This window comes from Megalops cyprinoides, chromosome 21 (assembly GCF_013368585.1).
Source record: "Megalops cyprinoides isolate fMegCyp1 chromosome 21, fMegCyp1.pri, whole genome shotgun sequence".
In the NCBI taxonomy this organism is placed as follows: Eukaryota; Metazoa; Chordata; class Actinopteri; order Elopiformes; family Megalopidae; genus Megalops; species Megalops cyprinoides.
In genome coordinates, this window is record NC_050603.1 from 395,001 (window position 1) to 422,500 (window position 27,500).

General features: G+C 51.1%; 2 protein-coding genes across 4 annotated transcripts in view; both read right to left on the reverse strand.

Moving 5' to 3' along the window:
• The window catches only part of wipf3 (WAS/WASL interacting protein family member 3), a 9,860-nt gene extending 3,367 nt beyond the window's left edge, over positions 1-6,493 (reverse strand). The window contains exons 1-4 of one of the 2 annotated variants that reach the window (XM_036516268.1): positions 6,359-6,493; positions 6,121-6,270; positions 3,066-3,176; positions 1,526-1,661 (exon numbers count right to left, since the gene is read on the reverse strand). In XM_036516268.1, the coding sequence (XP_036372161.1) occupies positions 1,526-1,661; positions 3,066-3,143 (214 nt within the window). In that variant the 5' untranslated portion in view covers positions 3,144-3,176; positions 6,121-6,270; positions 6,359-6,493. Of the gene's footprint in view, positions 1-1,525; positions 1,662-3,065; positions 3,177-3,928; positions 3,973-6,120; positions 6,271-6,358 lie in introns of those variants that run through there. The other variant, XM_036516269.1, reaches the window with a different exon arrangement.
• A 4,873-nt stretch (positions 6,494-11,366) lies between these two features.
• LOC118796540 (beta-chimaerin) lies at positions 11,367-26,320 on the reverse strand. 2 transcript variants are annotated; one of them, XM_036555483.1, is made up of 14 exons: positions 25,959-26,320; positions 21,296-21,334; positions 19,361-19,416; positions 18,573-18,604; positions 18,123-18,236; positions 17,451-17,694; positions 16,573-16,659; positions 15,558-15,642; positions 14,690-14,863; positions 14,426-14,503; positions 13,903-14,040; positions 13,534-13,639; positions 13,068-13,310; positions 12,100-12,545 (listed from the first exon to the last, which is right to left on the reverse strand). In XM_036555483.1, the coding sequence occupies exons 1-13, from the start codon at positions 26,005-26,007 to the stop codon at positions 13,139-13,141; spliced, it is 1,374 nt and encodes a 457-aa protein (XP_036411376.1). In that variant the 5' UTR covers positions 26,008-26,320; the 3' UTR covers positions 12,100-12,545; positions 13,068-13,138. The 2 variants fall into 2 exon arrangements, with proteins under 2 accessions (XP_036411375.1, XP_036411376.1); XM_036555482.1 differs by lacking the exons at positions 17,451-17,694; positions 18,123-18,236; positions 18,573-18,604; ... (1 more) ...; positions 21,296-21,334; positions 25,959-26,320 and adding an exon at positions 11,367-11,414 and having other exon boundaries at positions 12,454-12,545; positions 15,558-16,643.
• Between the last annotated feature and the right edge of the window lie 1,180 nt (positions 26,321-27,500).

Sequence of the window (27,500 nt, forward strand, 5' to 3'; positions counted from 1 at the left end):
TGCAACCCAATCACTGCTACATTCTGCTTTGTGAAGAGCCCATTTTACTTGACCAAAAATAACATTTTCCTTTCTTTATTACAAATGACTCCAAAAATATAACATGTTTGTCCAACCCTGAAGTCCAATACAGAAAGCTTCAGCAGCGGAGCAAGCACGGCCAGGCTGCAGACAAGTGAACATGTTTCCCGTCAGTTTAAAAAGGGCTCTTTCCTCAGTAGTGGAGTTAAACAGTCCACAGTGATGTAATGAGTCTCTACTGGAGATCAACTGTTGGTCTGGGAGTGAAAACTTGTTTCTTAAAGTCCAAGAGAAAGGGAAAACTTCAGTGTTTCAAGCTAGGAAAGCCCTCCATCTGGTGTAAGACATACTTAGTTGTTCTCCAAAGAGAGATTTTACACACCACAAATATAATTGCTTTCTGCCAAAATTCTCAGTTGAATAGAAAATATTCTATATTTGCCCCAGGTTCTCACTGATTTAAAGACAGTCTGGGAAACAGTTCTGATTCTAGGGAGCTGTCCTAGCCTCAAGCTCTGAGCAGAAAGTGAGCATTTTAACTCCTCCAGAAAGCTGGCTGTTTAACGAGCTGAATCACATGACCTGGGCAGCTCACTCTCCATCTGAATTCTTCAAGGTGCATTAATGGCCGACCTGTGACTCCTGCTTTCACAGGAGGGGATACAATGCTCTCCCGACTGCCCTCCCAAACTCCTGAAACAGTGCTGTGCTGGGGAGGCAGCTGCAGAAACAGGCTGTGACCACCCCCCCCCTCCCCCGTTCAGCAGGGTGCAAGCATGGTACCTATGGTGTCCAGTTTGCGGAATACAGCAGCTTTTCAGGGTTAAGACACAGCCTCCTGTCTAAAATTAAAGGCCCCTGACACTACTCTGACAGTGGCATGTGTGAATCACCTGCCCTCGACCTGTGGTGACCCCCGGAGGAGTTATTAATAGACAGATTACTGACAGCCCTCTGGATCTGCCCCAGCCTGCAGCAGTACCCAGAACTGCCAACCAGCACCACTGTATCACTGAGAACAGAGAGAGAGAGAGAGAGAGGGAGAGAGAGGGGGGGGGGGGGAGAGAAAGAAGGAGAGAGAGAGAGAGGGAGAGAGAGGGGGGGGGGAGAGAGAGAGAGAAAGGTAGAGGAAGAGAGAGAGAGAGGGGTAGAGGGAGGGAGGGAGGGAGGGAGGGAGGGAGGATCACCATCTTATCAGCAGCCCCCCGCTGCGTCCCCTGCTCTGACTCAGTGTGAGCAGAACAGCTCTGTGTGAAAGACATTTATAGCTCCTTCTCTAAGGGACACAACATGCCACTCCACACCCCTGCGCTGCCCAGCAGGCAGGAAAACACAGCCGAGCAGCAAAAGTGTGTCACACAGTCAGCCCGAGTCACGCCTCTCACAGGGAGACACTGCCTCTGGTACAGGGTTCGAGCGAAGCGGAGGGTGGAGTGTGGGCGGAGCTGTGGGTGGGGTTGTGGGTGGTGCTGTGGGCGGAGCCTGTGAGGTAGGCGGGACTCACTGTCGATGAGGGGCGCACTGCGGTCGTTGACCTGCGTGACCTTCCTGAGTCGGGCTCCTCTCTGGATGTCGGCCAGGAGGGCGTTGCGACCCCCCCCCTCCACAGGCTGCAGTTTGGGGGGGTCTGATCGAGCCACCTGCAGAAAGAGCACACAGCAGGGGCTCAGCCTCACAGGGAGAGAAAAACACAACAAAACACAAAGATTCATCATTTCTACGTCTGCAGCTACACTCACGGTTACAGGAGAGACTGCACACATGGCACACACACTCACCCCACGATCAGACTGCAACGGCACACACACTCACCCCACCATCAGACTGCAGTAGGCTCCCACACACACTCACCCCACCATTAGACTGCAGTAGGCTCCCACACACACTCGCCCCACCGTCAGACACATACACACCCGCACGTACAGACACACATGCACACACCCGCATGTACAGGTACACACACACACACACACACCTCCGCATGTACAGACACAAACACACAGACCCGCATGCAGACACACACACACACACACACACCTGCACGTACAGACACACACACATGCGTACAGACACACACACACACTGAAGCAGGTATCAGACTCAGTAAGAGTCAGCACACAGTAAGTATCACATTTCGAGAACAAAGCCTTTATGTTTAATTAATCCCCTCAGAGAGAAAGGTAAAGACAGGAAGGAGAGACGGAGAGAGAAATGGAGAAAAGAAAGAGCAGGACTGAGAGACAGAGAAATGGAGGGAGAGAGACAGATATCAAGACACAGAGGAAGGTGTGTGTGTGTGTGCGTGCGTGAGCATGAGTGTGTGCGTATGTGTGCGTGTGCGTGTGCGTGTGTGTAACTGGATCTCTCATTAATAATGTAAAGATGGATGTGGGAGTAAGCCAGGAGCAGTTACTGGGTCCTGCTGCAACCTAAAGTTACCTAAAGTAACAGTACAGCTACTGCGCACCTAACCAAACAGCAACTCAACACCACAGTCTACTGTGGTCTACAATCACTGCACACTACATCTCGCCCTGTGTGCATGTGTATGTGAACATGTGTGTGTGTGTGTGAGTGTGTGAGCGTGCATGTGTGTGTGTGAGTGTGCACATGCGTGTGTGTGTGCGCGTGCGTGTGTGTGTGTGAGTGTGTGAGCATGCATGTGTGTGTGTGAGTGTGCACATGCGTGTGTGTGTGCGCGTGCGTGTGTGTGTAAGCGTGTGTGTGTATGTGTGAGTGTGTGAGCGTGTGTGTGTGTGTATGTGAGCGTGTGTGTGTGTGTGAGTGTGCGCATGCGTGTGTGTGTGCGTGTGTGTGAGTGTGTGAGCGTGTGTGTGTATGTGAGCGTGCGAGTGTGTGTGAGTGTGTGTGTGCGTGTGTGTGTGTGCGTGTGTGTGTGTGTGAGTGTGTGTGTTTGTGTGTGAGTGAGTCTGTGTGTGTGTGTGTGTCTGTGTGTGTGTGCGCGTGCGTGTGCGTGTGTGTGCGTGTGCGTGTGTGTGCGCGTGCGTGTGTGTGAGTGTGTGTTTCATTGGCGTGACTCTCACCTGAGGTCCAGCAGAGGAGGGTGGAGGAGGAGGAGGTGGTGCAGGAGGGGGTGGGGGAGGTGGGGGTGGGACAGGCATTGTGCTTTGCTCAGCTGTGCGTCTGATTGGCCTCTGCAGATACAGACAGACAGAGGAAATATTCTCATGTCTAGCGGTGCCTGTGTAATATTTGATAAAATATCCAGTTCAGATGAATTGTAGTGGGAATTTCTGTAGTACAGTGAGATTTACAGCGATTTACAGACTTCACAGTCTGTTCTCCATGTCCATTTGCGGGTAGGTAGTTACTAAATCATTTAGAATACGTACTGTTCAGAAAGCTAGTATGTGGCATGCTGGCCAAAGACAGAAGTGTCTCTGTTCTTATGACATCACACCACCCTTATGACATCACTCTATGGTTACATCACTAAACAGGTCAGCATGGGTAAAGCAGAGGACAGGGCATTTAAACAGGGTGTGATGCTCAGCTGAATCCAGAGTAACACACCGAGAATCTGCTGCACGAAGGGTCCGGCCAGGCATTCCGTTACTGTCATTCAGCTGATGCTTTCATCCAGAGCCACTTACACAGGTTACAGGTTTACTTGCTATCCATTTATACAGCTGGATATTGGCTGAGGCAGCTCTGGTCTGGGTTATGTACCTTGGCCGAGGGTACAGCAGCAGCACTTGAGTGGGGGATCGAACCTGCAAGCTTTCGGTTAGGAGCCCTGGCCCCTGCCGGCCCCTCAGTGCTGACCCAGCCCCGCCACGGCAGCATGCACAATGCAGAGCAGCTTGTCACACACTCCGCCCCGAGCGTGCAGGCAGCTGACTGATCTTTCAGAATAAGAGCTCCCCCCCCCCCCACCCCCGCGCACCAGGAAATGTTTGTATCACGAGATGGTGCCTCTCCGCAGTGTCCCTTCCTCCTCCAGGAAGTGGAGCTCCCTCTCCCACAATGCTCAGAGGCTCCTGAGGGAGGTCCGGCCTGAACAATGGCCTCCGTTGTCTGGGAAGGGCGTTCCACTCGCTGCCAGGCTTGACTGAGTGTGAGGGAATCACACACTGCAGGAACTCCCCAGCGCCCCTCTGCACACACTCACTCACCGCTTATTCATCTCACAGTGTCCTCAGTGTTACCACGCGCTGCTTATCACAGACTCCGCTGGGTTAATGCGCAGGCCTTGGTCTCACTCGCATTCACACACACTGTGGCGAGGAGGGAGCATTGCTACAGCGTTGTCGCTACGCTGTAGGAGCGCTGTGCATTAACAGCCCATTAGAGTTTTCACACAGGCTCCTGTCCCTCCCCAGGAAACACAGGAATGCAGTAAAGTTCCCTGAGCTGGGCTCAGAGGCGGGTGTGCCTGTCTGTGCACCACATCCCCCGCACAGCAGTGCAGTCTGTGCGCTTCAGCCAAGCACAGTCACGCAGAAACACAGTCACACAGTCACGCAGAAACACAGTCACCACAGTCACGCAGAAACACAGTCACACAGAAACACACTCACAAAGTCACGCAGAAACACAGTCACACAGAAACACAGTCACACAGAAACACAGTCACAAAGTCACGCAGAAACACAGTCACACAGAAACAGCCCCTCACTCTTTCCCTGCCCCTGTCAGCAGCACCACGCCGGAATCACAGGTACGGTAATGAGGTGTGGGGCTGAGTGAGGCATCACAGGTACGGTAATGAGGTGTGGGGCTGAGTGAGGAATCACAGGTACGGTAATGAGGTGTGGGGCTGAGTGAGGAATCACAGGTACGGTAATGAGGTGTGGGGCTGAGTGAGGAATCACAGGTACGGTAATGAGGTGTGGGGCTGAGTGAGGAATCAGAGCCAATGTCCCTGCCAGCCGGAATCAGGCCATCAGACCTTCACTCCACCAAAACCAGAAAAAACAGCTTGAACACACAAAAGTGAAATGTTGCATCACCAAGTCCAAACACAAGGTAATGATTCATTAATGAAATAGACTCGAAACAAACAGTTGAGAGACGAGGGGGGTGCACATCTGTCCGCATTCGGCCAACAGCAGATCTTACACCTGAGCTACCACACAACTGTACAGCACTGCACCTGGAAAACATTTACACCTGAATCAAACCACTATTCGAGCTAATGCTAAATGCTGGAAAAAAACTATCAGATCTACTGCAAACAATGAATCACAGTGCTGTTGCATTGAGTCGGTCATTATCCTGAACCTTTCAGTGAGCATCCAGGTGTATAAATTTTATGTAAACTGTCACTTTTATAAGACAGTAAGAAAATAACCTAGTAATAAAACCACACAATGGAATTCCAAAGTAATATCAATGAAAACACACGGATATGTCTCCCGCACCTGACAAACACCAGTATTCAGCCCTGTGTAAGCCTGCAGCACTGAGTTCTGTGAGTTTGTTACTTGGTTCTTTGCGCTGTTTTTTGCTTGGTGACTGGCTCTGTCCCTCCGCCACTGCGCGGCAGCTGGAGGCTCAACTGACACCAACAACTGCAGCCCCTCCTCCGCGCTGCCTGCGAGAGACACAAACCCGGCGGAGTGTCTGCGAAAAGCAGCGCCTGCTTTAGCATAAGAAAGACACGTAGATGCCGCGGATGCCTGTTGCATACCAGCAAGAACCTCAGTTATCTAACTCGAGAGCAGAGCTAATGTGAGATGGTCACACGAACACAAACACACATTAACCCCCTCCGAAAAGCTCCGCGTGCGAGCAACACAACGTCCGAAAACCACTACAGGTCTCGTGCACTGGAAAAAACGGGCCGCGAGGAAAGCCACCTTGTTGCCTTGGTAACAGTTTTCGGTGGAAAGCAATAAAGCTATAAACCAAAGGTCGCTTCTCAAGACTAGCCCAACACATTGTTAAAACCGCTAAACAGCAAATACGTGCTATTCTCACACAGACATTAGACATACCACAGTGCAAAACGCAGCAAATCGTGAAAACAAGCGCATGTAATTTGAGGAAAAGTATGATTCTAGCAGATAAAACTACAGTAATACACATGAGTAACTGAAAGCAGTTGCTGTGCGCCGCGCGGCGGTTGAGCCTTACCTGTTTTAATGCGGGATCCGGCTCTACGCGCTGCGGGAGAACTCAGGAGCGCAGCGCCCCGCGTCGCAGCGCCCCGCGTCGCAGATCCTGTTACTGGCGCGGCTCTGAAGTTATTATTAGTTAAACGAGGACACCGCTGGTCCCCGGCAACTGTAACGCGAGAAACCGAGACAACCTCTTATTTGTCGAGTAAATGCATTAAAGAACTCGACCGTGGCAAAGGCGTTATAAAACTAACCACTGGTGTGAACAATGAGCAGCTGACTCCGCAAAACGCTTGTGGAATGAAGGAAAGAAGCGCTTTACCGCGCGTCCTTAAGAGGGGGGGCGCTTGGAGTGGCCCTTCCAGTTCGGCGTGTTGTTTACGATCAGCACAATCGTGACTCTGTGCAGGAACTCGCACCCCACGTCCGCCTGGACATTCCGCTCATGCAGATGAGGGGGAGCGCGAGAGGCCACACCTGCTGCCCCTCGAGACCAGCGGAATGGGCCAATCAATCACTCAGCGCGAGCTCTGGGCCCTGTCCCTGCTTTGAAAGGTGTGCGTGAAACCGGGCAGGGGGAGGTGGGAGTTTAGGGATGTACATCTGCCCATTTCTCTATAGTTCAAACGTTACACATGCTGTTCAAGATAGAAAAGTCAGAGACTTAAAGCTTGAGCCCCAGAACTTTCCCAGCCCAATGCACGTATGTCTACCTGTGCAGGCGTTCGAAGTGCATTCTCCAGCGTAGAAAAATAAAAGCTGGTAATAATAAAAAAACAATCACTCATAAAGACCAACGAAAACACACACGCAGACTGAGCAACACAAATAACCCAAGTAAAACGCACAACACAATAAAATGTTATAAACAAAGCCAAATCAATTACAAAGAATAAAAAGCAAGTTTAAAACTATACAACAATGTGATTTTGTACACCATACTGAAAAATTGCTGTGAAGACAGTGAGCAACCAACTGTCTTTGTTCAACGGAAATAGCACAGCTAAGAAGCAGCGGTCCCTGATCGGGCAGATGACTGGCCATTAAAACTGTTTCTGTAAAGAGACGCACAATCTGAGGACACTTACATGGTAGGGCGACAGAGAACTCTGAGACAGGAATGGAGGGGGTTGTTCATTTTAAAACGTTCTTACTGGAAATTTGCCAATGGGAGATCGCCGAAACTCAAAAAGCATTTGTTCAACTATCACAAATGACGAACACTCCCCCTAGTGGTGTATTCGGAAACCTGAAATGAAAATGTGGAGCAGGAATTCTCGGGAGTGAATCACATTTACGCACAAACGTCTGAAGGGCTGAATATGAGTGAGAGGCGCTAGTTTAGAAGGCTGCTTCTCTGAATGAAAACTGGGTCAGAACGAGCAGGCGGTGACCCTGATTTATGGAGCGATTTTAGGACATTCGGTATGACCAAAGAACTTTATAAACCTGACTGGCAGAGGTTACTCTCAAAGCACAAAGAAAGTTCATCCTCATTAGGTTTCAGCGTCTAACAGTTCCATCTACTTGTGATAAATCTTGTCATTTGTAATGTCAATATTTTAATATGATTTGTATTAGAAACCTATTTGCAATACCGGACGTTCTGTCCCCAAATCGACTCGGAATTGTAGATGATGGCTGTCCTGTCTAAACGGAAACAATCGAAATGCAGACAGGAGAGCAACCCAACCATTCCACAGCTGTCATAAAGGGAAGTTTATATCTGCGAGAAGTCAAGGCCAACAATTTATTAGAACACATTAAACGACAAGACTCCACACGGCCGTTTGGCCCCACGCAAAGGGATCCGCCGGATCACGCAGTGGGAACTGGGGGTTGAGACAGATACGTCAGACGCGAGACTGCAGGTAGGAAAAGTGATGACGTGAAACAGCAGCTGATTGTGGACTGTCGTCAGAGCAGGTGGAACTGCAGGCGGAGCCGGTGGCCGAGCGAAAGCGAGCCTGCAACACGGAGAAGCTCGTAAAGTAGCTCAGCGAGGCGCGGGAGTCACGCCGGAGATAACCCGAGTTAATGAGCAGAGATTGTGTTTAATACTCATATCCTGCGGCAGCGCCGCACAGCTTGTGACGTGCAATTTCGCCGGTCACGGATGCCAACAGCCTGACCTTTGATATGTGATATTTTTCGTTTGGCACCGGCATAGTACAGCATATGGATACCAGGAAGTCAGGGCCAGTCGCGGATAGCGTCACATTTTGTTGAAACTGATTTGGAGGAATGGATTCGCACGGGAGCGAAGTCTCTCACTGCCACGTGCCTTCGCCACGCCCATGACAACAAGACCACACCCGAAACAATTAAAAAAATACCCTCACACACAAGCCTCTGCATACGAGTGATACAAATTAAGACGGCAAAGTAAAATGGATGATGTAGCATTAACGTGATACACATTGTTGCCTTTGAAAATGTTAGCTGCCACTTCACTGGGTCCAGGCACCAGCATGTTGTTGGTTTGTTCCTGGCTGAGTCCTCTCAGAGGCATTACAGTAATGTCCCTGCTGAACACTGGCCCTTACCCTTAACCCTGTTCCCAATAACACTGCTGATCTGGGATAACCTTACTCAGCCATACTCCTCACCAGCCTGCTCATGAGTACAAACCACACAAACTGATCCAGAATCAGTGTTGGGGAGAAAATAGAAGTATGAATATGAGTGTGTTCTTGTGTCAGAGACGAGGGCTATGGAATAATGCTGCTCCAGCATGTGTTTATTCAGGTATTTCTGTGGTCAGACCACCTCAACATGAGCACCTGTACAGGTACATAACAGGCAGCATCACTGGGTTAAAACATCAAATTCAACGGTGACTGTTATTAGCATACACAATATACCAGGAAAGTGCTCAGCAATGATCCATAAGAGCAACATCACTTGTACTTTACATCATTCAGATTACATCACCATAAACCTGAGGGAAATTTTCCCATCACCAGAGAGATTAATATATGCAGAGGCTCTGAAAACACTACAGATTCAGCAGAGGTGAGTAGCTTCATTTCAGGGTCTGCAGGGCAGCAGTGTGTTGTAGCGGTAAGGAGCAGCAGTGTGGTGTAGCGGTAAGGAGCAGCAGTGTGGTGTAGCGGTAAAGAGCAGCAGTGTGGTGTAGTGGTAAGGAGCAGCAGTGTGGTGAAGCGGTAAGGAACAGGGCTTGAAACCCAAAAGTTGCAGGTTTGATTCCCAAGTCGGCTTTGCCATTGCTGTTGTAGCCTTGAGTACTTCACACAAATTGGCCTCAATAAACATCCTGTTGTAGGTCCCTCTGGATAAGTCAAATAATGCAATACAAACACAAAGACCTGCATAGCCTCTGGCCGAAGATTAAATTAACAGGTGATTTAGTGATGAAAAGCTTAATATTCAACTGATGATTTCAAAAACAGGGTTATATGAAGGACAAAAATCATAAATCTCCTACAAGAAAACCAGGGCCAGGATAGTGTATTCCTGCAGGCGCTGCATGGGTGTGTGTGTGCAGATGCACCTTCCCGATGTCCTTCAGCGAGAGATGGCAGTGGGTGACAGGCTGCTCTCTCAGCATTGTCCACAGGATCCTGCCTTTCTGTCCTGCATGTGGCCTTTCCTTCATTCCTGTGGCCCCAAAACAGCTGAGCTGTGTGTGTACATGTCTGCTTATTGATGTGTGGATATTCACCTCCCATTGTCTGTCTCCTGTACACCTGTCACGTCACACACCTGCCCACTGTCCGCACGCCTGCCCAGCTGGGGGCAAGAGGAAACACACACAGAGAGATTCAGGGCCACTCCTCCGCTCTCTCACTGTGTGCTACAAAGGTCATCTCACCCTGTCACATGACCCTATGACACACCTTCAGTTCTTCATATCCTCCACGCGGGACAGGAGCTATGACCCCCACAACCCAATCTGTGCAACACGTTCAGGAATAATTTTTCACCACTATTCTTCAACATGATTACAAAAAAAAAAACAATGTAACATTCTTCATTCAGCATATCATAATTCATCACCAAGCATGCATGACAATTTAATAATACAGGCTAACATTACATAGATATTGCTTCATCTATTCACATTGATTTACTGTCTTTAAGTTGCCAGCACGTTGTCTTCCAGCGTCCTCACCAATGAAGTGCCACTCGGTCACAGACTCTCCGTAATGATGGGTAATGACAAACTGACTCTCTGTCAGGTATCCTTCCTTATCACGTACATGGTGTGTTGATTCTCCGCTGTCAGTTACTGAAACCCGGAGTCTGCAGCAGCGAATAGGGCGGCAGTATCAGGGTTCAGGGCTGTCCGGTGAGCGACAGAGGCCGGAGGCTCCGAGCGCTCATCGCGCGTCTTCTTTGCCGGAAGCGGCGTCTCCTTCATAATTAGCAGGCAGGCTCGCCCGAGGTCTCCGCTTTTCCTTGAAACGACCTGAACGCGAAACTTTCAGGTTACGTCGGCACGTCTGTTCATTGAACTCGGGTTCAATGTCGTAAGGCTCGTCACCGAAGGGTCCGGAACCGGTCTTCTCCTGCTGCGGCTCCGCGGGGGGGCTGGAGCCCGCAGTGGCGGACGCGCTCTGGTCCGCGGGAGGCTGAGTCTCCGGCTCGGAACTTTGCTGCTGCGCAGCCGCTCGATCTTTGGGACCAGGAGTGGATTTCTTCCTCATAAAAGGTCTCCACCAAGGAGTTCTCTCGGCCATCTTTACGCCTCTTGGACGGACCTTTAATGGTCAAATTAATTATAATACTGTTCGTGTACACAACGATTACATCAAGCTATCCATTGTATGCGTAACACACAGAGCGCAGAACAGAACTTAGAGCAGCGATTCCGCTCACTGCACATTTCTGTCCGGCGACACTCACCTCGTGACACCTGCCTGTGATGGGCTCCCCTGGGGGCGATCTGCGACTTCCACGCGACTTGCTGCAGGAATATTTCCTGTCTGATGCATCACTTGTTCACTCGCATGCAGGCTGGTGCGCTCCTCCAGCAGCCGTCTTCTGCGGCGCGGAAAGGCGGCTTTAAACACGCTGCTGCAGAGAATCACCGTCCCAGACTACCGGGCCATTCAAGCGCTCGGAAATCGGACTCGCATCGTCGCTGTCCGCAGACCTGTTGCTGACAGGCAACTTTGGAGCGAGTCAGCGCTTTTTACACGTCCTGCGGGATTGTCCCTCTGAAGGTGATTGGCTGAATGCGCACCTGTCCGCGCTCCTTATTGGCTCGCAGGTCACTCAGGTGAATCACAGCACTGGGGGAGGGCGAGGCCAGCCGTTACCTGGCGACGTGCCGTGAATCGCTTCCTGTACTGAAACAATGAACGTACTTCAGCGCTGTCAACAAGCGCAAAAAGCGCACCGAGCCCACAAACCAGCCCAGAAAGCCGGCGATGTAACAAATAACGCTGCCCCTTGGAGGAGCACATGGTGGTACACAACGTGGTACATACAGATGTGCTGTTATTAGCGACAGTCACACATACAGTAATACTACTATTAAAACAAACAAATTACACAGTCGGAAGTTGTGCTTTTCGCGTGTCATTTTATGGTAGTATTTTATGCTAGCAGACTGACACCTAATCTAAATTTAATATCACAACTTTCACAGGTCCAGAGTCGTGCAGATAGACTGTTCTGGTTATATCGCTATAAGAGGAGTTTAGCAGCCCGTGCTGCTGTGGAGCAGAGCGCGCGGTTGCCATGACGAAAGCGCTGAAACTTCGATTATGGTCTAGGCTCGTGCTAGTTTCACTTGTCCGACTGTACGCCTCTTGGAGGTTTCCTTTCAGGCTCACGTGCAGCATGTTTTCGTAGCCCCCCCCCCCCCCCCCCCCTCTCTCTGTCTGCCTCTCTGTCTCACACACACACACACACACACACACACACACTGATGAGTACGAGGGGTTGATTCAAAAATAGGTTTAATAAATGTATCGACAATTCATGAGCCACAATCATTCATAAAATATTTTTCACGCAGTGACTTCGTAGAAATAACTATAACAAAAAACAGGAAAATACTGCCGATGAAAAAGATCCTCTAAAATTGATGTGGTTTTCTCTTTACTGTAATGCGTGGGACTATGCAGCTACACGTGGCCACACACCAAATAACTTTGCTTTATGGAGTTTATCTCTCTCTTTCGGATTTTAATGCAAACCACTCCTACCCTTAAAATGCTGGACATTTGTAGTTGTGGGATACATCTTTTCATCAAAATATTAATGTATGAAAAATGAAATGTTGGCAATTTTTCCGGATCAAGAACTCAATGTATAAATGTATAAAGTACCTGAATCACACAGAGTGCCAGCTGGAAAAGTGGCAAAACATATTCACCTGACAGAAGCCATTTCCATTATCTGCGGCGATTCTTGCTTGACGGACCGAAGTTTCCTGCCGAAGGGGAAACGCTGCCCCTTGTGGCGTTCCTGTATATTACACATGAAAGTTAAGCTTTCCTTACCTTTCTACGCTATTACACAAACAATGACGGACAATTATCAGATCAACATTTAAAGAATGAACCCTTTCTGTCGACTGTACATATATACAAAAGCAGGGTTTGATCAGACATACAGTTTTAAGAGCCAATTCATTTGCAAACTTGAAAATCTAAACACAATTAAATGAGATGTTAAAATTCTTATTTTGTTTTCTGAATGTAATTGGCAGTCTTTAAGAATGAATAACAACTCATTTCGGACAGTGTCTGTCATTGGACATCCCCATCACGGCAGCCGGAAGGCTAAGCTACTGCGGGAGAGATCTCGTCATGCCAATAAGCTGATCACACTTTCAGAATATGAAACACTCGCAATGGCTTCGTTTACTCTGAAAACAGCATTGCATTCTGGGTAAACCTGCGCAATGAGCACAGCAGACCATCTCACTTCCTGTAAGAGACGCTGCAGAAGAAGTCAGTATGAGAGGAAGTAACCTCTGACCCTTACAGTCGTCCAGGGTCACGCCTGTCAGACAGACACAGAACCGGCCTCTGTCATGAGTCATGTGACGCTGTCAGTTAGAACAGGATGTCCTCATTCTCGATCAGCAGCTGCACCAGCAGCCTCTGCTGCCGCATGTCGCTGAGGGAGGCCAGCGTGCTCTGATCCGGCGGCCGCAGCAGCGTGGGTCCAAACACCACGGCCAGGTTCTCTGCGCTCATCAGGTTCTCCTTCTGAAACGCCGTCACCCTGCGAGAAAGAGGCGTCACACGGTGAGAAAGAGGCGTCACCCTGCGAGAAAGAGGCGTCACCCTGCGAGAAAGAGGCGTCACCCTGCGAGAAAGAGGCGTCACCCTGCGAGAAAGAGGCGTCACCCTGCGAGAAAGAGGCGTCACCCTGCGAGAAAGAGGCGTCACATGGTGCTCTGTTGAGGACAGTTGGAGTAAAATGGCTCAGGAGGTGCGGTTCTCACCTCCTCAGGTGGGCCATCAGGAAGCGCAGGGTCTCGTAGTGAGCAGCTGGCAGCAGCAGCAGGGCTTCATGGATCGTCTCCAGCCTGGCTTCAGAGCTGACCATCTCTGCAACAGGAAACGCATCACCATGACACAGGGCCACAACAGGAAGCACATCACTGACACAGAGAACTACAACAGGAAGCACATCACTGACACAGAGAACTACAACAGGAAACACATCACTGACACAGAGAACTACAGCAGGAAGCTCATCACTAACATGGAAAACAGGAGTAGAAGGAAAGGCACAGAGAAGCCATTCTCTGGCTCATGGTCAGTGACAGAGAGGGTTAGGGTTCGGGTTCGGGTTAGGATCAGGGTCTCACTTGTGGCCTGGATGAAGGAGGGGTACAGCTCGTAGGTGATGACCGGAATGGGCAGGTCTCTCAGGTACAGTTTCAGAGCTCCAGCAATGATGTTGATGTCTGGGTACACCTCCTCACTGAGATCTGCTGTCTCTCCATCTGCAGCAGGGAGACACACACGTACACACACATGTGAACAGACACACACACGCGCGCGCGCGCACACACACACACACACACACACGTACACACACGTACACACACACGCACACGCAAACACACGCAAACACACGCACGCAAACACACGCAAACACACGCACGCAAACACACGCAAACACACGCACACACACGTACACACACACACACGTACACACACACACACGTACACACACACACACGTACACACACACACACACACACACGTACACACACACTATGATCCCATACACACTTGAGAGAGCCACACACACACCTTTGACCCTGATCCTCTGGTCCTCCAGACCCTGGCAGGACACAGGAAGTGGGGAGGTCATGTGACACTCACCTCTGTCGAAGGCCAGTTTCACATCCTCAATGTGCTCAGTGAAGCCAGACACTCTGTACAGCCCCTCTGACTGCAAACCTGCAGGGCACAAGTGTACAGGCCTAGTTAGCAGCTTACATGTAGAGGGCTAGTTAGTTTACCTGTGTGTGTGTGTGCGTGTGCGTGTGTGTGTGCGTGTGTGTGCGTGCGTGTGTGTGTTTGCGTGTGCGTGTGTGTTTGCGTGTGCGTGCGTGTGTTTGCGTGTGCATTCTCATATGCAGGTACCTCTGCGTTCAATCTCGCGGATACACATGTCCACCACCAGTGGCCGCTGTGTGTTGTGGGCTTTGACCAGTGTGGTGAGGTCACAGCTGAAGACCCTCTTTATCCTGCTCAGGTCAGGCCGGCAGTCACGGGGCACCAGCTGGGAGCACTGCCTATGCACGTTCAAACCGCAGTCTGAAACAGAACCACGTGCGGTCACTGTGTGGTCTGAAACAGAACCACGTGCGGTCACTGTGTGGTCTGAAACAGAACCACGTGCGGTCACTGGGTGGTCTGAAACAGAACTGCATACTTTCAGTGTGCGGTCTGAAACAGTAAGAAGCATGTACGGTCAATGTGCGGTCTGAAACAGTGTTATGGAGTGAGAGGCTGTGCAGCGGTCGTGCAGAGCGGTTGGGACTGGGCGTGGTGGTTGCAGTTTCACACAGGACTGTAGGACAGGACGGACTCCAGGAGAGCCCGTCAGGTTTCACTCTGAGAGCGGGAGAGAGTGGCACCGTTCCAGGAATGTGGGTCAGGACGGCTGCCTTCCTGCTCTCCTGCATACCTGCATTCCTGGGGGACTCCCTTGCCCTGACCGAAACTCCTGCAGAATGCTTACTCAACATGCCACGCCCCACCCCGCCTCTCAGCACACAACTGCTATTCACTGTGTACAGTGTGGGGCTGAGGAGATCTCTCCCTGTGTCTCTGTTCAGCCTGGATCTGAGGTAACTGACTGTCCCAAATTCAGCCTGGATCTGAGCTAATCTGGCTCTCCCGAATTCAGCCTGGTGTTGAGGTATCTCTCTCTTCAGTGTGCTCAGGGTGGATCTGAGGTAATCTCTCCTCAGTGTGTTCAGGGTGGTTGCCGGGGTGACGGTGTTACCTGAGCAGCGGAGGCCCTGAGCGATCAGACCCCACATGAAGTTGGCGCAGTACTCACACCAGTGCGGGCCTCTGAAGGTGTGCGTCTGCAGCAGACAGACAGCAGTGAGGCAGACACCGCCATGAGCAGGACCACACAGAAGCCCACAAAGGAGAGCACAGGACAGAGAGACGCGACTCACCGCGGCTGGAGGCAACAGCAGATTCACACAGCCTCCACTAAACAGCATTTAAACTCTCCAACAGCTGCCCTGCGTTTCAGTTTAACGTCAAGTGCCACTTCCCCCATAGTGCACTGCTGTACCACTGTTCTGTTCAAAGGTCATGACCTCTCTAGTGGTTTTAAACCTCATGATAACGATGCTACGGTGGACACTGGCAGGCTCTGCTCGCTCCCTATACTCTCACCCCCCCGTCCCACTTGCAGAGGTCATGACCCCAGAAGCTGCCAAAATGCCAGAAATGTGCCAACAGCTCTCCAGCGTCAACCTTGACAGTAAAGGGGGTTAACGCACTCTGTGTGTAACACGCTTTTATACCCAATATTAACACACCTTTCAGAAACACCCAAACATCAATGTCCAGAAGACGCAATGCTGGAGCATGATCATTTCAGAGGGGTTTCAGTTCTGCATTCACACACCATTCTGCGTAGAACATACAATATCAGAGGCTTAGTGCTGTACAGTAGCTGGAGTGAGAAAGCCCTTTTTCTGAGAGCTCCTGTCAGCTCGCCCTGCATTGGGATGAAACTGGAGGAAGAATTCCAGGAATGTGATAAAAAGGAGAGAGGGTGATACCCACACTCACACAACCTGAGCGGCACTCACACACCGCTGTCAGAGAGCTCACACACTGCTCCCACTCTGCTCTGACATTACTCACAGGGTACTCCAACACTGCTCTGACATTACTCACAGGGTACTCTCACACTGCTCTGACATTACTCACAGGGTACTCTCACACTGCTCTGACATTACTCACAGGGTACTCCAACACTGCGGTGGGGTTCTGACCTTGAATCTGTGAGGCTTGTCGTAGCTCCACTGTCTCTCCTGCCCTTTCAGAGCAGAAAGCTTCAGTGGGGAGGAAGAAGAGGAGACCTGTGAGGATGATGAAGAGTTTCAGAGTTCTACATGCACACATACACCTGCACACACACACACACACACAGACAGACTGATTGAGTGACTCTCTGGATTTAAACAGGATTTAGCTCCATTGCAAGTGCATAGACAGAATGTGGCGGAGCACATGTGTAGTGTATGTGTGTATATATGTCTGCGTGTGTAAGTGTGAGTGTGTGTAAGTGTGAGTGTGTGTGTGTGTGTAAGTGTGAGTGTGTGTGTGTGTGTAAGTGTGAGTGTGTGTGTGTGTGAGTGTGTGTGTGTATGTGAGCGTGAGTGTGTGTGTGTGTGTGGCTGTGTGTGTGTGTGTGTGTGTTCACGCACACAACTGAGGTCCTCCTGTCAGAAACCAGGGAATCACCTGGAGTGTCAGTATGCAGTATGCTGAGTGTGTGTGGAGAGGAATCCCGGGGAAACACTCTCTCTCTCTCATGACGAAAGTCCCAAAGGAATCACCCCTGCGAGTCTCTCAGCAGCCTCCCGCCCACGCGGGAACCATCGCTGACACACTGCCAGCACAACGCAGCACACAGCACAACGCAGGGAATGAGGAAACTGAGCTACGATACTCACACAGAGAGCGCAGCTGAAACTGAGGGAGAACACTGAGTAACACACACACACACACGCGCACGCGCACGCGCACGCGCACGCACACGCACACGCACACGCACGCACGCACGCACGCACGCACGCACGCACGCACGCACGCACGCACGCACGCACGCACACACGCACACACGCACACACCATGTCAGCAGAGTTACCTGGTCGCCCTGGTGGAAGGTGACCCTGCCGGGCAGTGGGTGTGGGAGGGGGCGGGGGGGGTGCAGCAGGGCAGAATAGATGGGGCTGCTGGTCATCCTGGAGATGTACTCCGCTGCCTTGCTCTCGATGAAGAGCGTAATCAGCCCGTCCGTCACCAGGTCATGGATGGACTCAAAGCGCTTCTCGCCAACAAAGTGCCTCCCGTCATAGAACAGTCTGTAGTTCAGAGTCTGACTTCCAAACCTTCTCACAGAGACAGAGGGAGAAGGGTATGAGAGTGCGCTTATGTATGCTGGGGTACTAGTGCCTGTGTGTGTGTGAGTGTGTTAGTGAGTGTGTGTGCATGTGTGTGTGTGTGCGCGTGTGCAGTACCTCATTGCCAGTGTGTGTGGGTGGGTGTGCGTGTGTGTGTGTGTGTGTGCATGTGTGTGTGTGTGTGTGTGTGAGAATGTGTGTGTGTGCAGTACCTCATTGCCAGTGTGTGTGGGTGGGTGTGTGTGTGTGTGTGTGTGTGTGCGCAGTACCTCATTGCCAGTGTGTGTGGGTGGGTGTGTGTGTGTGCGCGCGCATGTGTGTGTGTGTGTGTGTGTGTGTGTGTGTGTGTGTGTGTGTGTGTGTGTGTGTATATGTGTGCGCGTGTGTGTGTGAGAGAATGTGTGTGTGTGCAGTACCTCATTGCCAGTGTGTGTGTTCCTGGCTGTCTCTGGCTCTCTCTGATGAGGTACGCTCCCTCTGCCCCCTGCAGCAGCCGCTCAGCGCTCTCCCGAGAGATCATCCCGTGGAACCTGCACACAGGGGGCCGTGAGCACTGATCCCAGACCAGTCTCCGCTCAGCGCTGATCCCAGACCAGCCTGCGCTCAGCGCTAACCTCAGACCAGCACTGACCCAATGACCGGGTTTTTACAGCTGGATATATTTACTGAGGCAATTGTGGATTAAGTACCTTGCCTAAGGGTACAGCAGCAGTGCCCCCATGGGGAATCGAACTAGCAACCTTTTGGTTACAAGCCCTGCTCCTTACCACTATGCTACACTGCCACCCATCAAGGAAAACAGTATATAACAATAATAATGGCAGAATAATCATTTATTTTTGCTGTTATTAAAAGATGCTACTCACTCTCTGCCGTAGTACTTGGGTCTGCTGGGGATCTGAAAGTTAAAGACAGATGATGGACAGGCTTAATGTGGCACAAGGATCTGCTCAGACTGCACTGACACTCACCACCAGGGGCGCTAAAGACAGGGAACTCACCCTAAAGCGGAGCAATGTAAAACATTTAAACATTACTGCATCGCACTAGCCCGGTGTCACAGCCACACACACACTCACACTCACACTCACACACAGTATCTGTCAGGACTCAGGCACAGACTCAGACGCGGACCACAAGTGCTCCAATTCCAGGCGTTTATTAGCAGAATCGTCAAACAAGCCGGCAGTCCAAAAACAGGCAGGGTCAAAATACCAGGTAGGCAGTCCAAGGGGAAAAACAAGGATCAAAAACAGAAACAGGCAGGGTCAAACCATGAAGGCAGGCAGATCAGGCAATCAGGACAGGAGGGCAGGCAAAAACGTAGTCAAGGAACAGGCAAGGCAAAAACCAGCAAAATCCAAACAGGAAAACAGGCGGGAAACGAAACAGGCAGAAAACACTGAAACGATCTGGCAAACAACACAGAGACAAGCAGGGTAGATATAGGGCTGGGCTGATTAGGTGATGGGAAGCAGGTGTGCAGGCAGGCGGGTGGAGACAATCAGGTGGGCGGAGACAGGGCGGAGAGCGGGGCAGGGCTAGAACACAAGGAAAACAAAGGCACATGGACAGGGAAAAACAAAAACACAACAGCTAGGGGGCGGGAGCCCTGACAGTATCATATAATGTTAAAGCCACACTCCATGCTGACCTCTTTTGTGCAGAGGATCCTCTTGGGTCGTGGCGTCTCCTGCTGCAGCTGGTACACTGTTCAACACACAAAGACCTGCAGCTGAGACCCAAACGGCTCCTCTTCTGGGGTAAATGCCATCATTACCCAGTGTGCTCTTCTAGCGTAAATATGGCAACCAGCCGTAACTAATCTCCTCTAGTAGGGTAAATATGGCAACCAGCAGTAACTAATCTTCTCTAGTAGGGTAAATATGGCAACCAGCCGTAACTAATCTCCTCTAGTAGGGTAAATATGGCAACCAGCAGTAACTAATCTTCTCTAGTAGGGTAAATATGGCAACCAGCAGTAACTAATCTCTAGTAGGGTAAGTATGGCAACCAGCAGTAACTAATCTCTAGTAGGGTAAGTATGGCAACCAGCAGTAACTAATCTCTAGTAGGGTAAATATGTCGTCTTTAACTACTGTACTCACATCTGGTTTTCCCTTCTGCTGTAGCTATGGCAGCTTTATCTCGTGTTTCCTTGGGAACCCAGCAACCTGGAGCACCTCCACACAGCCAGCAAAGCGTCAGTCTCCACACTAACACCGCGCTGAGCACTGAGACTCCACACTAACACCGCGCTGAGCACTGAGACTCCACACTAACACCATGCTGAGACTCCACACTAACACCATGCTGAGACTCCACACTAACACCGCGCTAAGCACTGAGACTCCACACTAACACCATGCTGAGACTCCACACTAACACCGCGCTGAGCACTGAGACTCTACAGGTGTGCAGGTGTGTATACTGTGGTGTAGAGGTGTGTAGTGGGGTGTAGCAGAGTGGAGAGGTGTGTACGGTGGGGTTTACCCAGGTTCGGAGGTGTGTCGCAGGGTGTGACGCTGCAGAGCGCGGTTGGCAGGGCCTGCTTGGCAGACGCAGCCTCTGTGTGAGCGGGAGGCGGAAGGCGTCTGACAGCGAGAGCGTGTGGACGTCAGCGCTGTTCCAGCTGCCCCAAACACACAGCCAAGGAGAGCCGCACGCTCCCGCAGTCAGGAGAGGGAACAAACTTACACCCTGGTGTAGCAGGGTGTAGCAGTGTGTAGCAGGGTGTAGTGAGCTACAGCAGGGTGTAGTGAGCTACAGCAGGGTGTAGTGAGCTACAGCAGGGTGTAGCAGTGTGTAGCAGGGTGTAGTGAGCTACAGCAGGGTGTAGCAGTGTGTAGCAGGGTGTAGTGAGCTACAGCAGGGTGTAGTGAGCTACAGCAGGGTGTAGCAGGGTGTAGTGAGGAATACATGTGTGACTCTCTGTCTGCGCAGACGTGCAGGGCCTGCAGGACTAACATCCATTTGCTGCAGTCGCAAACACGCACTTCCTGTTTTCAGACACGCACTTCCTGTTTTCAGACACAGGGTCCCTGTGACAAATCCAGCCGCTGCGTCTCTCAGCAGACGATCATCCAGCCGCTGCGTCTCTCAGCAGACGATCATCCAGCCGCTGCGTCTCTCAGCAGACGATCATCCAGCCGCTGCGTGTCTCTCATCACTCCCAGCAATCAGCCGCATGAGTAACAGCCTGTTCTACCGCAGCCCGCCTTCCCTGCGGCAGAGAGCCGGACTCACAGGCAGTCCCTCCTCAGGGCGTCGGCATGCACAGCACCGTGTAAAACAGGCACAGGCCTCACCCAGAGCTGCAGTGACCCCGCATCTCACACTGAACGCTGGGGTAAAATACCCTGCGCAGTGACAACACAGCACAGCCCCAGACAGGATTCAAACCCGCAACCACAGTTCAGATGTCTGGACAGGCAGAATGCTGTGAGTATGACTAGAGCTGATCTACACCAGCGTTACTCAGAGCCTAGAGCTCAGCTACACCAGCGTTACTCAGAGTGGATACTTGCTCCCTGCTCTGTGGGTCAGTGTGTTTCAGCAGCGCACAGACCGGGGGCGCTCTCATACTCACGGTAGGACTTCCATACGGGTGGCTGGTATTCCTCAGCATCTGCGTACAGGAGGGCAGACAGGTTAGAGATGGGTGAGACTCAGCTGCAAGAATAAGACGTCTGATTGGGTAATGCAGCACAGAGTGGTAGAATCAGACGTCTGATTGGGTAATGCAGCACAGAGGGGTAGAATAAGACGTCTGATTGGGTAATGCAGCACAGAGGGGTAGAATAAGACGTCTGATTGGGTAATGCAGCACAGAGTGGTAGAATCAGACGTCTGATTGGGTAATGCAGCACAGAGTGGTAGAATCAGACGTCTGATTGGGTAATGCAGCACAGAGTGGTAGAATCAGACGTCTGATTGGGTAATGCAGCACAGAGTGGTAGGATAAGACGTCTGATTGCGTAATGCAGCACAGAGAGGTACGCAGCCTGGCTCCTCCCAGTAATTTGCCTCCAGGCCCCCCCACGTCTGCAGCAGCCCCAGGCAGCTCCCCCCATCACAAGACTAAAGCACAGCGTATTAAACAGGACACTGGCCTGATACCAAAACCTCCTCCTAACCCCCACCCCCACCTCCACCCCCCACTGTGGCATAATGTGGGGCAGTGGTCAGTGTGGAGCAGTGGTCAGTAGGGGGCAGTGTGGTGTAGTGGTCAGTAGGGGGCAGTGTGCAGCAGTGTGGAGCAGTGTGGAGCAGTGTGGAGCAGTGTGGAGCAGTGGTCAGTAGGGGGCAGTGTGGAGCAGTGTGGTGCAGTGTGGAGCAGCGGTCAGTAGGGGGCAGTGTGGTGCAGTGTGGAGCAGCGGTCAGTAGGGGGCAGTGTGGTGCAGTGTGGTGCAGTGTGGAGCAGCGGTCAGGGCAGCAGTGAAGAGATGACCCATGCTGACATGTTCCCGTGGGGTGTGGAGTGTGTTTTTAGCAGACATGCACACTGCTGTGGAGTCTGACTCACTGGAGTCAGAGCTGCCAAATATAGAGCAGCACTACAATTATACTGTCCTGTGGAGCGTCAGCGGTTTCTCCTCCATCCTCCTCCTCCTGTCCTTCCATCTCAGCTCTCTCTCCCTCTCTCTCTCTGTCTTTCCGTCTCAGCTCTCTCTCCCTCTCTCCCTGTCTCACACACACACGCACACACACACACACACACACACACAGGGTCCTAAAGAGATGCCATCTGCTGTCTCTCAGGCAGAGTGACCCTCCACTGTTGGGTTGGTCTGTAGCTGCAGTCAGTCATCTGCTCAGGCTTTGCCGTATTTATTCTGATGTTTATCTTATGATTTCCATCCGCTTTTCTGCGTCTGGCAGCGAGGGTTCAGTGCTACACACTCAGATATCTAACATTAGCATCGCTGCCACCTCCATTCCCCACACACCGGGGGGGGGGGGTGAAAGGTGACCTCTCGGGTGGAGAGGTGTCTTGGTGCGGGAGGGAGGGGTGGGCAGGGGCGTGTCTCTGGGAAATGGTTGGGTGGTTAGGAGGGGACAGTAGGGGGGTCTGTGGTTGGCTGAGCCCGGCAGCAGTTCCTTCCCTGGTCAGTGACGGTGGGTACAGTGAAACCCGTTCTCCGTTAATCCGATTGTCAGAGCACATGACTGAGAGCACAGCAGGAGTCTGTCGCCCTGATTACACACGGGTGCAGAGGGAGCCCGTGCATTAGACAGCTGCCTCACAGGGGTCTGCCCGCCCTGCCACCACAGGCAGGACAGAGAGGCTTTCTGTGCCTGCAACAGGAAGCTTCACTCAGGGCATCGCGGGTAATTGGGGAGATTGTGTCATATGATGTTCAACTGAAGCAGCTGAAGCAAACAAGAAAATATATGGCATCATAAAAACGCAGCATCGTAACACACTACACACAACTCCTGTACACTCACAGCTACAATCTTTTCTTTAAATCTGAACCACAATTTCTGAATGTTGGCAGGATTTCTGTGTGCATATCATCCATCCGCAGCTACTGAGGCACCTGTGCAGGTACAGCAGCAGCAGCCCACCTGGGAAACACACCAGCAGCCGTTTCCACGGCACCACACTGCACTGATAATGCTGCTCTGTGCAGCACAGATCAAAGGCTGCTGATTGGTCCGTATGAGTCAGTGACGGACAGCATGTGGTGGCTCCGCCCTCTCTGGAGTTTGAGAGGAGGAACCTCTGCAGGACTTTATAATGTTCCTGCAGGAACGCTTAGTGCAGCGCACCACTACAGCTGCAGTGACGCTCAGAGGGATGAAACGGAGAAATGGAGAGATAAAGTGCTGCCTCGTAACAGGCTCCGAGAGATCGTCATGGTGCTGATCCCTTCCCCAGCTGGGCCTGTTACAGCACTCCCTGAACCCTGGTCACATGACCTCCTGATCCAAAATGAATCATTTAACACTCAGAGCTGGTGAGGCATGTAACTATGTTGCTCAATTCTAGCTCCTAAAAACTGAAAAAAAACATTTAATGGAGAATGGAGTTTGTGGACATCACTGATCACAGAAAGCAGCCAGAGGGAGACTCTAGTCTAGAACGTGGAGCTGAAAGTCTTCCTGAAAACCCTCAGAGCTGGATTACAGGCGAAGTCCAGGATGATCCTTATCCTTCTGCATGTCAGAGCTCAGTGTGACGGCTGGCTCTACACCTCTAATTCTGCGTAATGTTATGAAAACACCTTACAAAACCTCACGTGGGTCATCCTTTGGTTCCAGCTCCACAGCGGAAAAGGGGTATAATGAGCCAGCCTGGTTCCAGCTCTACAGTGGGAAAGGGGTATAATGAGCCAGCCTGGTTCCAGCTCTACAGTGGGAAAGGGGTATAATGAGCCAGCCTGGTTCCAGCTCTACAGCGGGAAAGGGGTATAATGAGCCAGCCTGGTTCCAGCTCTACAGCGGGAAAGGGGTATAATGAGCCAGCCTGGTTCCAGCTCTACAGCGGGAAAGGGGTATAATGAGCCAGCCTGGTTCCAGCTCTACAGCGGGAAAGGGGTATAATGAGCCAGCCTGGTTCCAGCTCTACTGTGGGAAAGGGGTATAATGAGCCAGCCTGGTTCCAGCTCTACAGCGGAAAAGGGGTATAATGAGCTAGCCTGGTTCCAGCTCTACAGTGGGAAAGGGGTACAATGAGCCAGCCTGGTTCCAGCTCTACAGCGGGAAAGGGGTATAATGAGCCAGCCTGGTTCCAGCTCTACAGCGGGAAAGGGGTATAATGAGCCAGCCTGGTTCCAGCTCTACAGTGGGAAAGGGGTATAATGAGCTAGCCTGGTTCCAGCTCTACAGTGGGAAAGGGGTACAATGAGCCAGCTGGTTCCAGCTCTACAGTGGGAAAAGGGTATAATGAGCCAGCCTGGTTCCAGCTCTACAGCGGAAAAGGGGTATAATGAGCCAGCCTGGTTCCAGCTCTACAGTGGGAAAGGGGTATAATGAGCCAGTCTGGTTCCAGCTCTACAGTGGGAAAAGGGTATGATGAGCCGGCCTGGTTCCAGCTCTACAGTGGGAAAGGGGTACAATGAGCCAGCCTGGTTCCAGCTCTACAGTGGGAAAAGGGTATAATGAGCTGCAGAAACACGTCACACCTGCAGGATTCTCCAGCTCTAGTCCTGTTCCCTTCACTGGAGCCTGATTGGATGGGAAACTTCTGAGAGGGTCTCTGACCATAGAGGAACAGACACACCTGCTTTACAGGAAAGAGCTGAGGTGGGTTTCCTGGGCAAACAGTGAGCAGCATTTGAGTGCTGAAGGGAGATGAAGTCCATCAGTGTGTTAAACTGAAGCATTTGCCCTGGTCTTCATTTCCCATCAGCCCCTCTGAGAAACACTGCCTGGCACTCTGTTCACCACACTTCCAACTGGCTGCTCCGCGAGCATCATGTGGAGCTTTTGTGGGTCAGCTTTTGATGGACAGGCCTCAGGCCACAAGCTCAAAGTGCTCCTTCAGCTGAGCTAACAGTGCATTTTATTGGCAGATGCATTATCTGTTACCCACCTCCTCAGACCGCTGCTCCTGAGGCACTGTTTGCTTTTCAAAGCCCCACATTCAGGTCCAAATACCAGAGAAGCAGAAGCACAGTGCAGTTACTCTGTGATGGTAACTGAAAGGGACAGTATGTTCAGCCTGCAATATAAAGTAGGCTGATGGAGATATCTGTTCAGAAGGCTTTGAATGATTAAAGTCAAATTATTAAAACGAGACAAGTTGATCTGCTTTGTTATGTAAAACATTACAAATCTTCAATCTTTCATCGCCTCCGGCTCTGCTCGCCCTAATCCACAGACGGAGCTTCAGGGACACCGCCATGTAATTCCCGATGATAGCAGCGCACACGGCTACGGGACGCGGCCCCTGGGGTCTGATCCTCTCCGCCAATACGCGCTTTCCGTTACTCTAATCATTTATTTCCGTATTTCCCAGCTGACGCCCTTTTAACGCTCACAGAGCTCACATTACACGCAGTTACACACACGCACATGTACAGAAGGAGCGAGGGTTCAGCACCTGCCTGATACAATAGCAGTGCCCCGTCTGGGATTCGAACCTGACACCTTGGATTATACACCCACCACACATCACTGCTGCCCCGTCACAGAGTTTGAGTAAAGTACACTGACATTCGGCGTATAGCCCAGCAGTGATCCGCACTGCAGGCTTGCCCTGCTGCCTGGCGGTGTAAGGGCGTAGCTAACGGCTCTGCACTCACCGGAGGAGACGGACGAACTGGACAGACTGGAGTTACTGGACGCTGCCATGCCGCTCGCGCTGCCTCGAGCTCGGTTACACACTGGCGCTTCAGATGCGCTCGCGCTGCGGCTCTGGTAGCGCGCCCATCTCACTTAACAGCCTTCTGTCGCGTGTTTTATATAAATGAAAATAATTCAACATAAAACAGACAGACGAACAGCATAGTATAAGTTGTCTGATCTTCAGCTGTATTTCTTTACTCCTCCGTGGTCCCACGCGCTTGCTAACGGTCGGATATGTTGATTGCAATTACCCTGCCAAAGCTGGCAACATTTAGTTAAACACGCATAAGAGCGCAGCTCGCTGGCTCTGCCATGTCGGGTCACACTCGCTGTGCGCTTCCCATGCGCGGCCGTGTGATGCAGAAACACACACACACACACACACTGCCCAGCGCGCGGGGCGCCCGCCTTCTTAAAGCGCCAGCAAAGCGCGCGCGTTTCAATCAGCCTGTGTCACGACATGTTGAGACGCCCGAGGAAGAAGCGCCGACAAGCAAATGTGCTTGGCAACAACAAACACGCCGAGCAGGCGCACTTCGCAGCCGTGCCGCAGCGGCAGCGCTGATGGGAGTCTTCATAAGGCCTCTCAGCATTGTCACATTACATCAAACAAACGCAAAGCACTTTCAATCTCCACTATGTCAGTTATTTTTCTCAACAATTTGTCGCGGTTCACGTTTATCCTTTGAAGCGGTGATTCTAAGCGATGAAATCCAAACATTACTAAACTCCAATAAATATTTATTAATAAAAAAATACACTTTTTGATGATCTCAACCGTTTCTGATGAACTGCTGAGATTACCTGCCTTACACGTTATCATTTCTACTATTATTTTCAAGGAGTCTCTCGACTCCCTTTTCCAGGGAAAGGAAGGAAGGCCAGGGAAGAATCTTCCATCTTTTCCTCCAGTTGTCCTGGGTTTTTTTTTTTCTGAATTCCATCTGGAAAATGCACTTTGCTACCTGTACAGCGGTTCGATCTTGAAAAAATGTGCTATAAAAATAAATGTTGAATAATTGGTTGAAATGCTTTTCCAGAAATGCACCAAAAAGTCCACCGGAAATCATTTTACCCACCACTAATTCCGAATACAGTCCTTCCATGAATATATATTAAACTGATCCAGGATCAGAACCGGTACCCAGCTGGTACCCCAATACTGAAGTAAAACAACAGAATAGACATTTTGCTCTTGCCTGCTCAGCGGAAACCCCTTCGCATTTGTTTTGGTAGGAGCCATTACTAATACCGATTACTAATATCTGACCAGCACGCGGTGAAATCTTATTGGCGCGTAGAGCTGGTTTATATGCACACCCGCGGTCTGACGGGACATTCAGCAAAGACCCTGCCGAGGACAATGGAAATGCTAGAGCTAGCCCTCACTTCAGAGTTCAGCTAAAGTCTTCAGTCAACTCGTTTGCATTAGGTGAAGTCATGCTACTGTGTGCCGAGCAGTATGTTAGGCTTGATTCTCAGGGATAAAGATCGCTGCG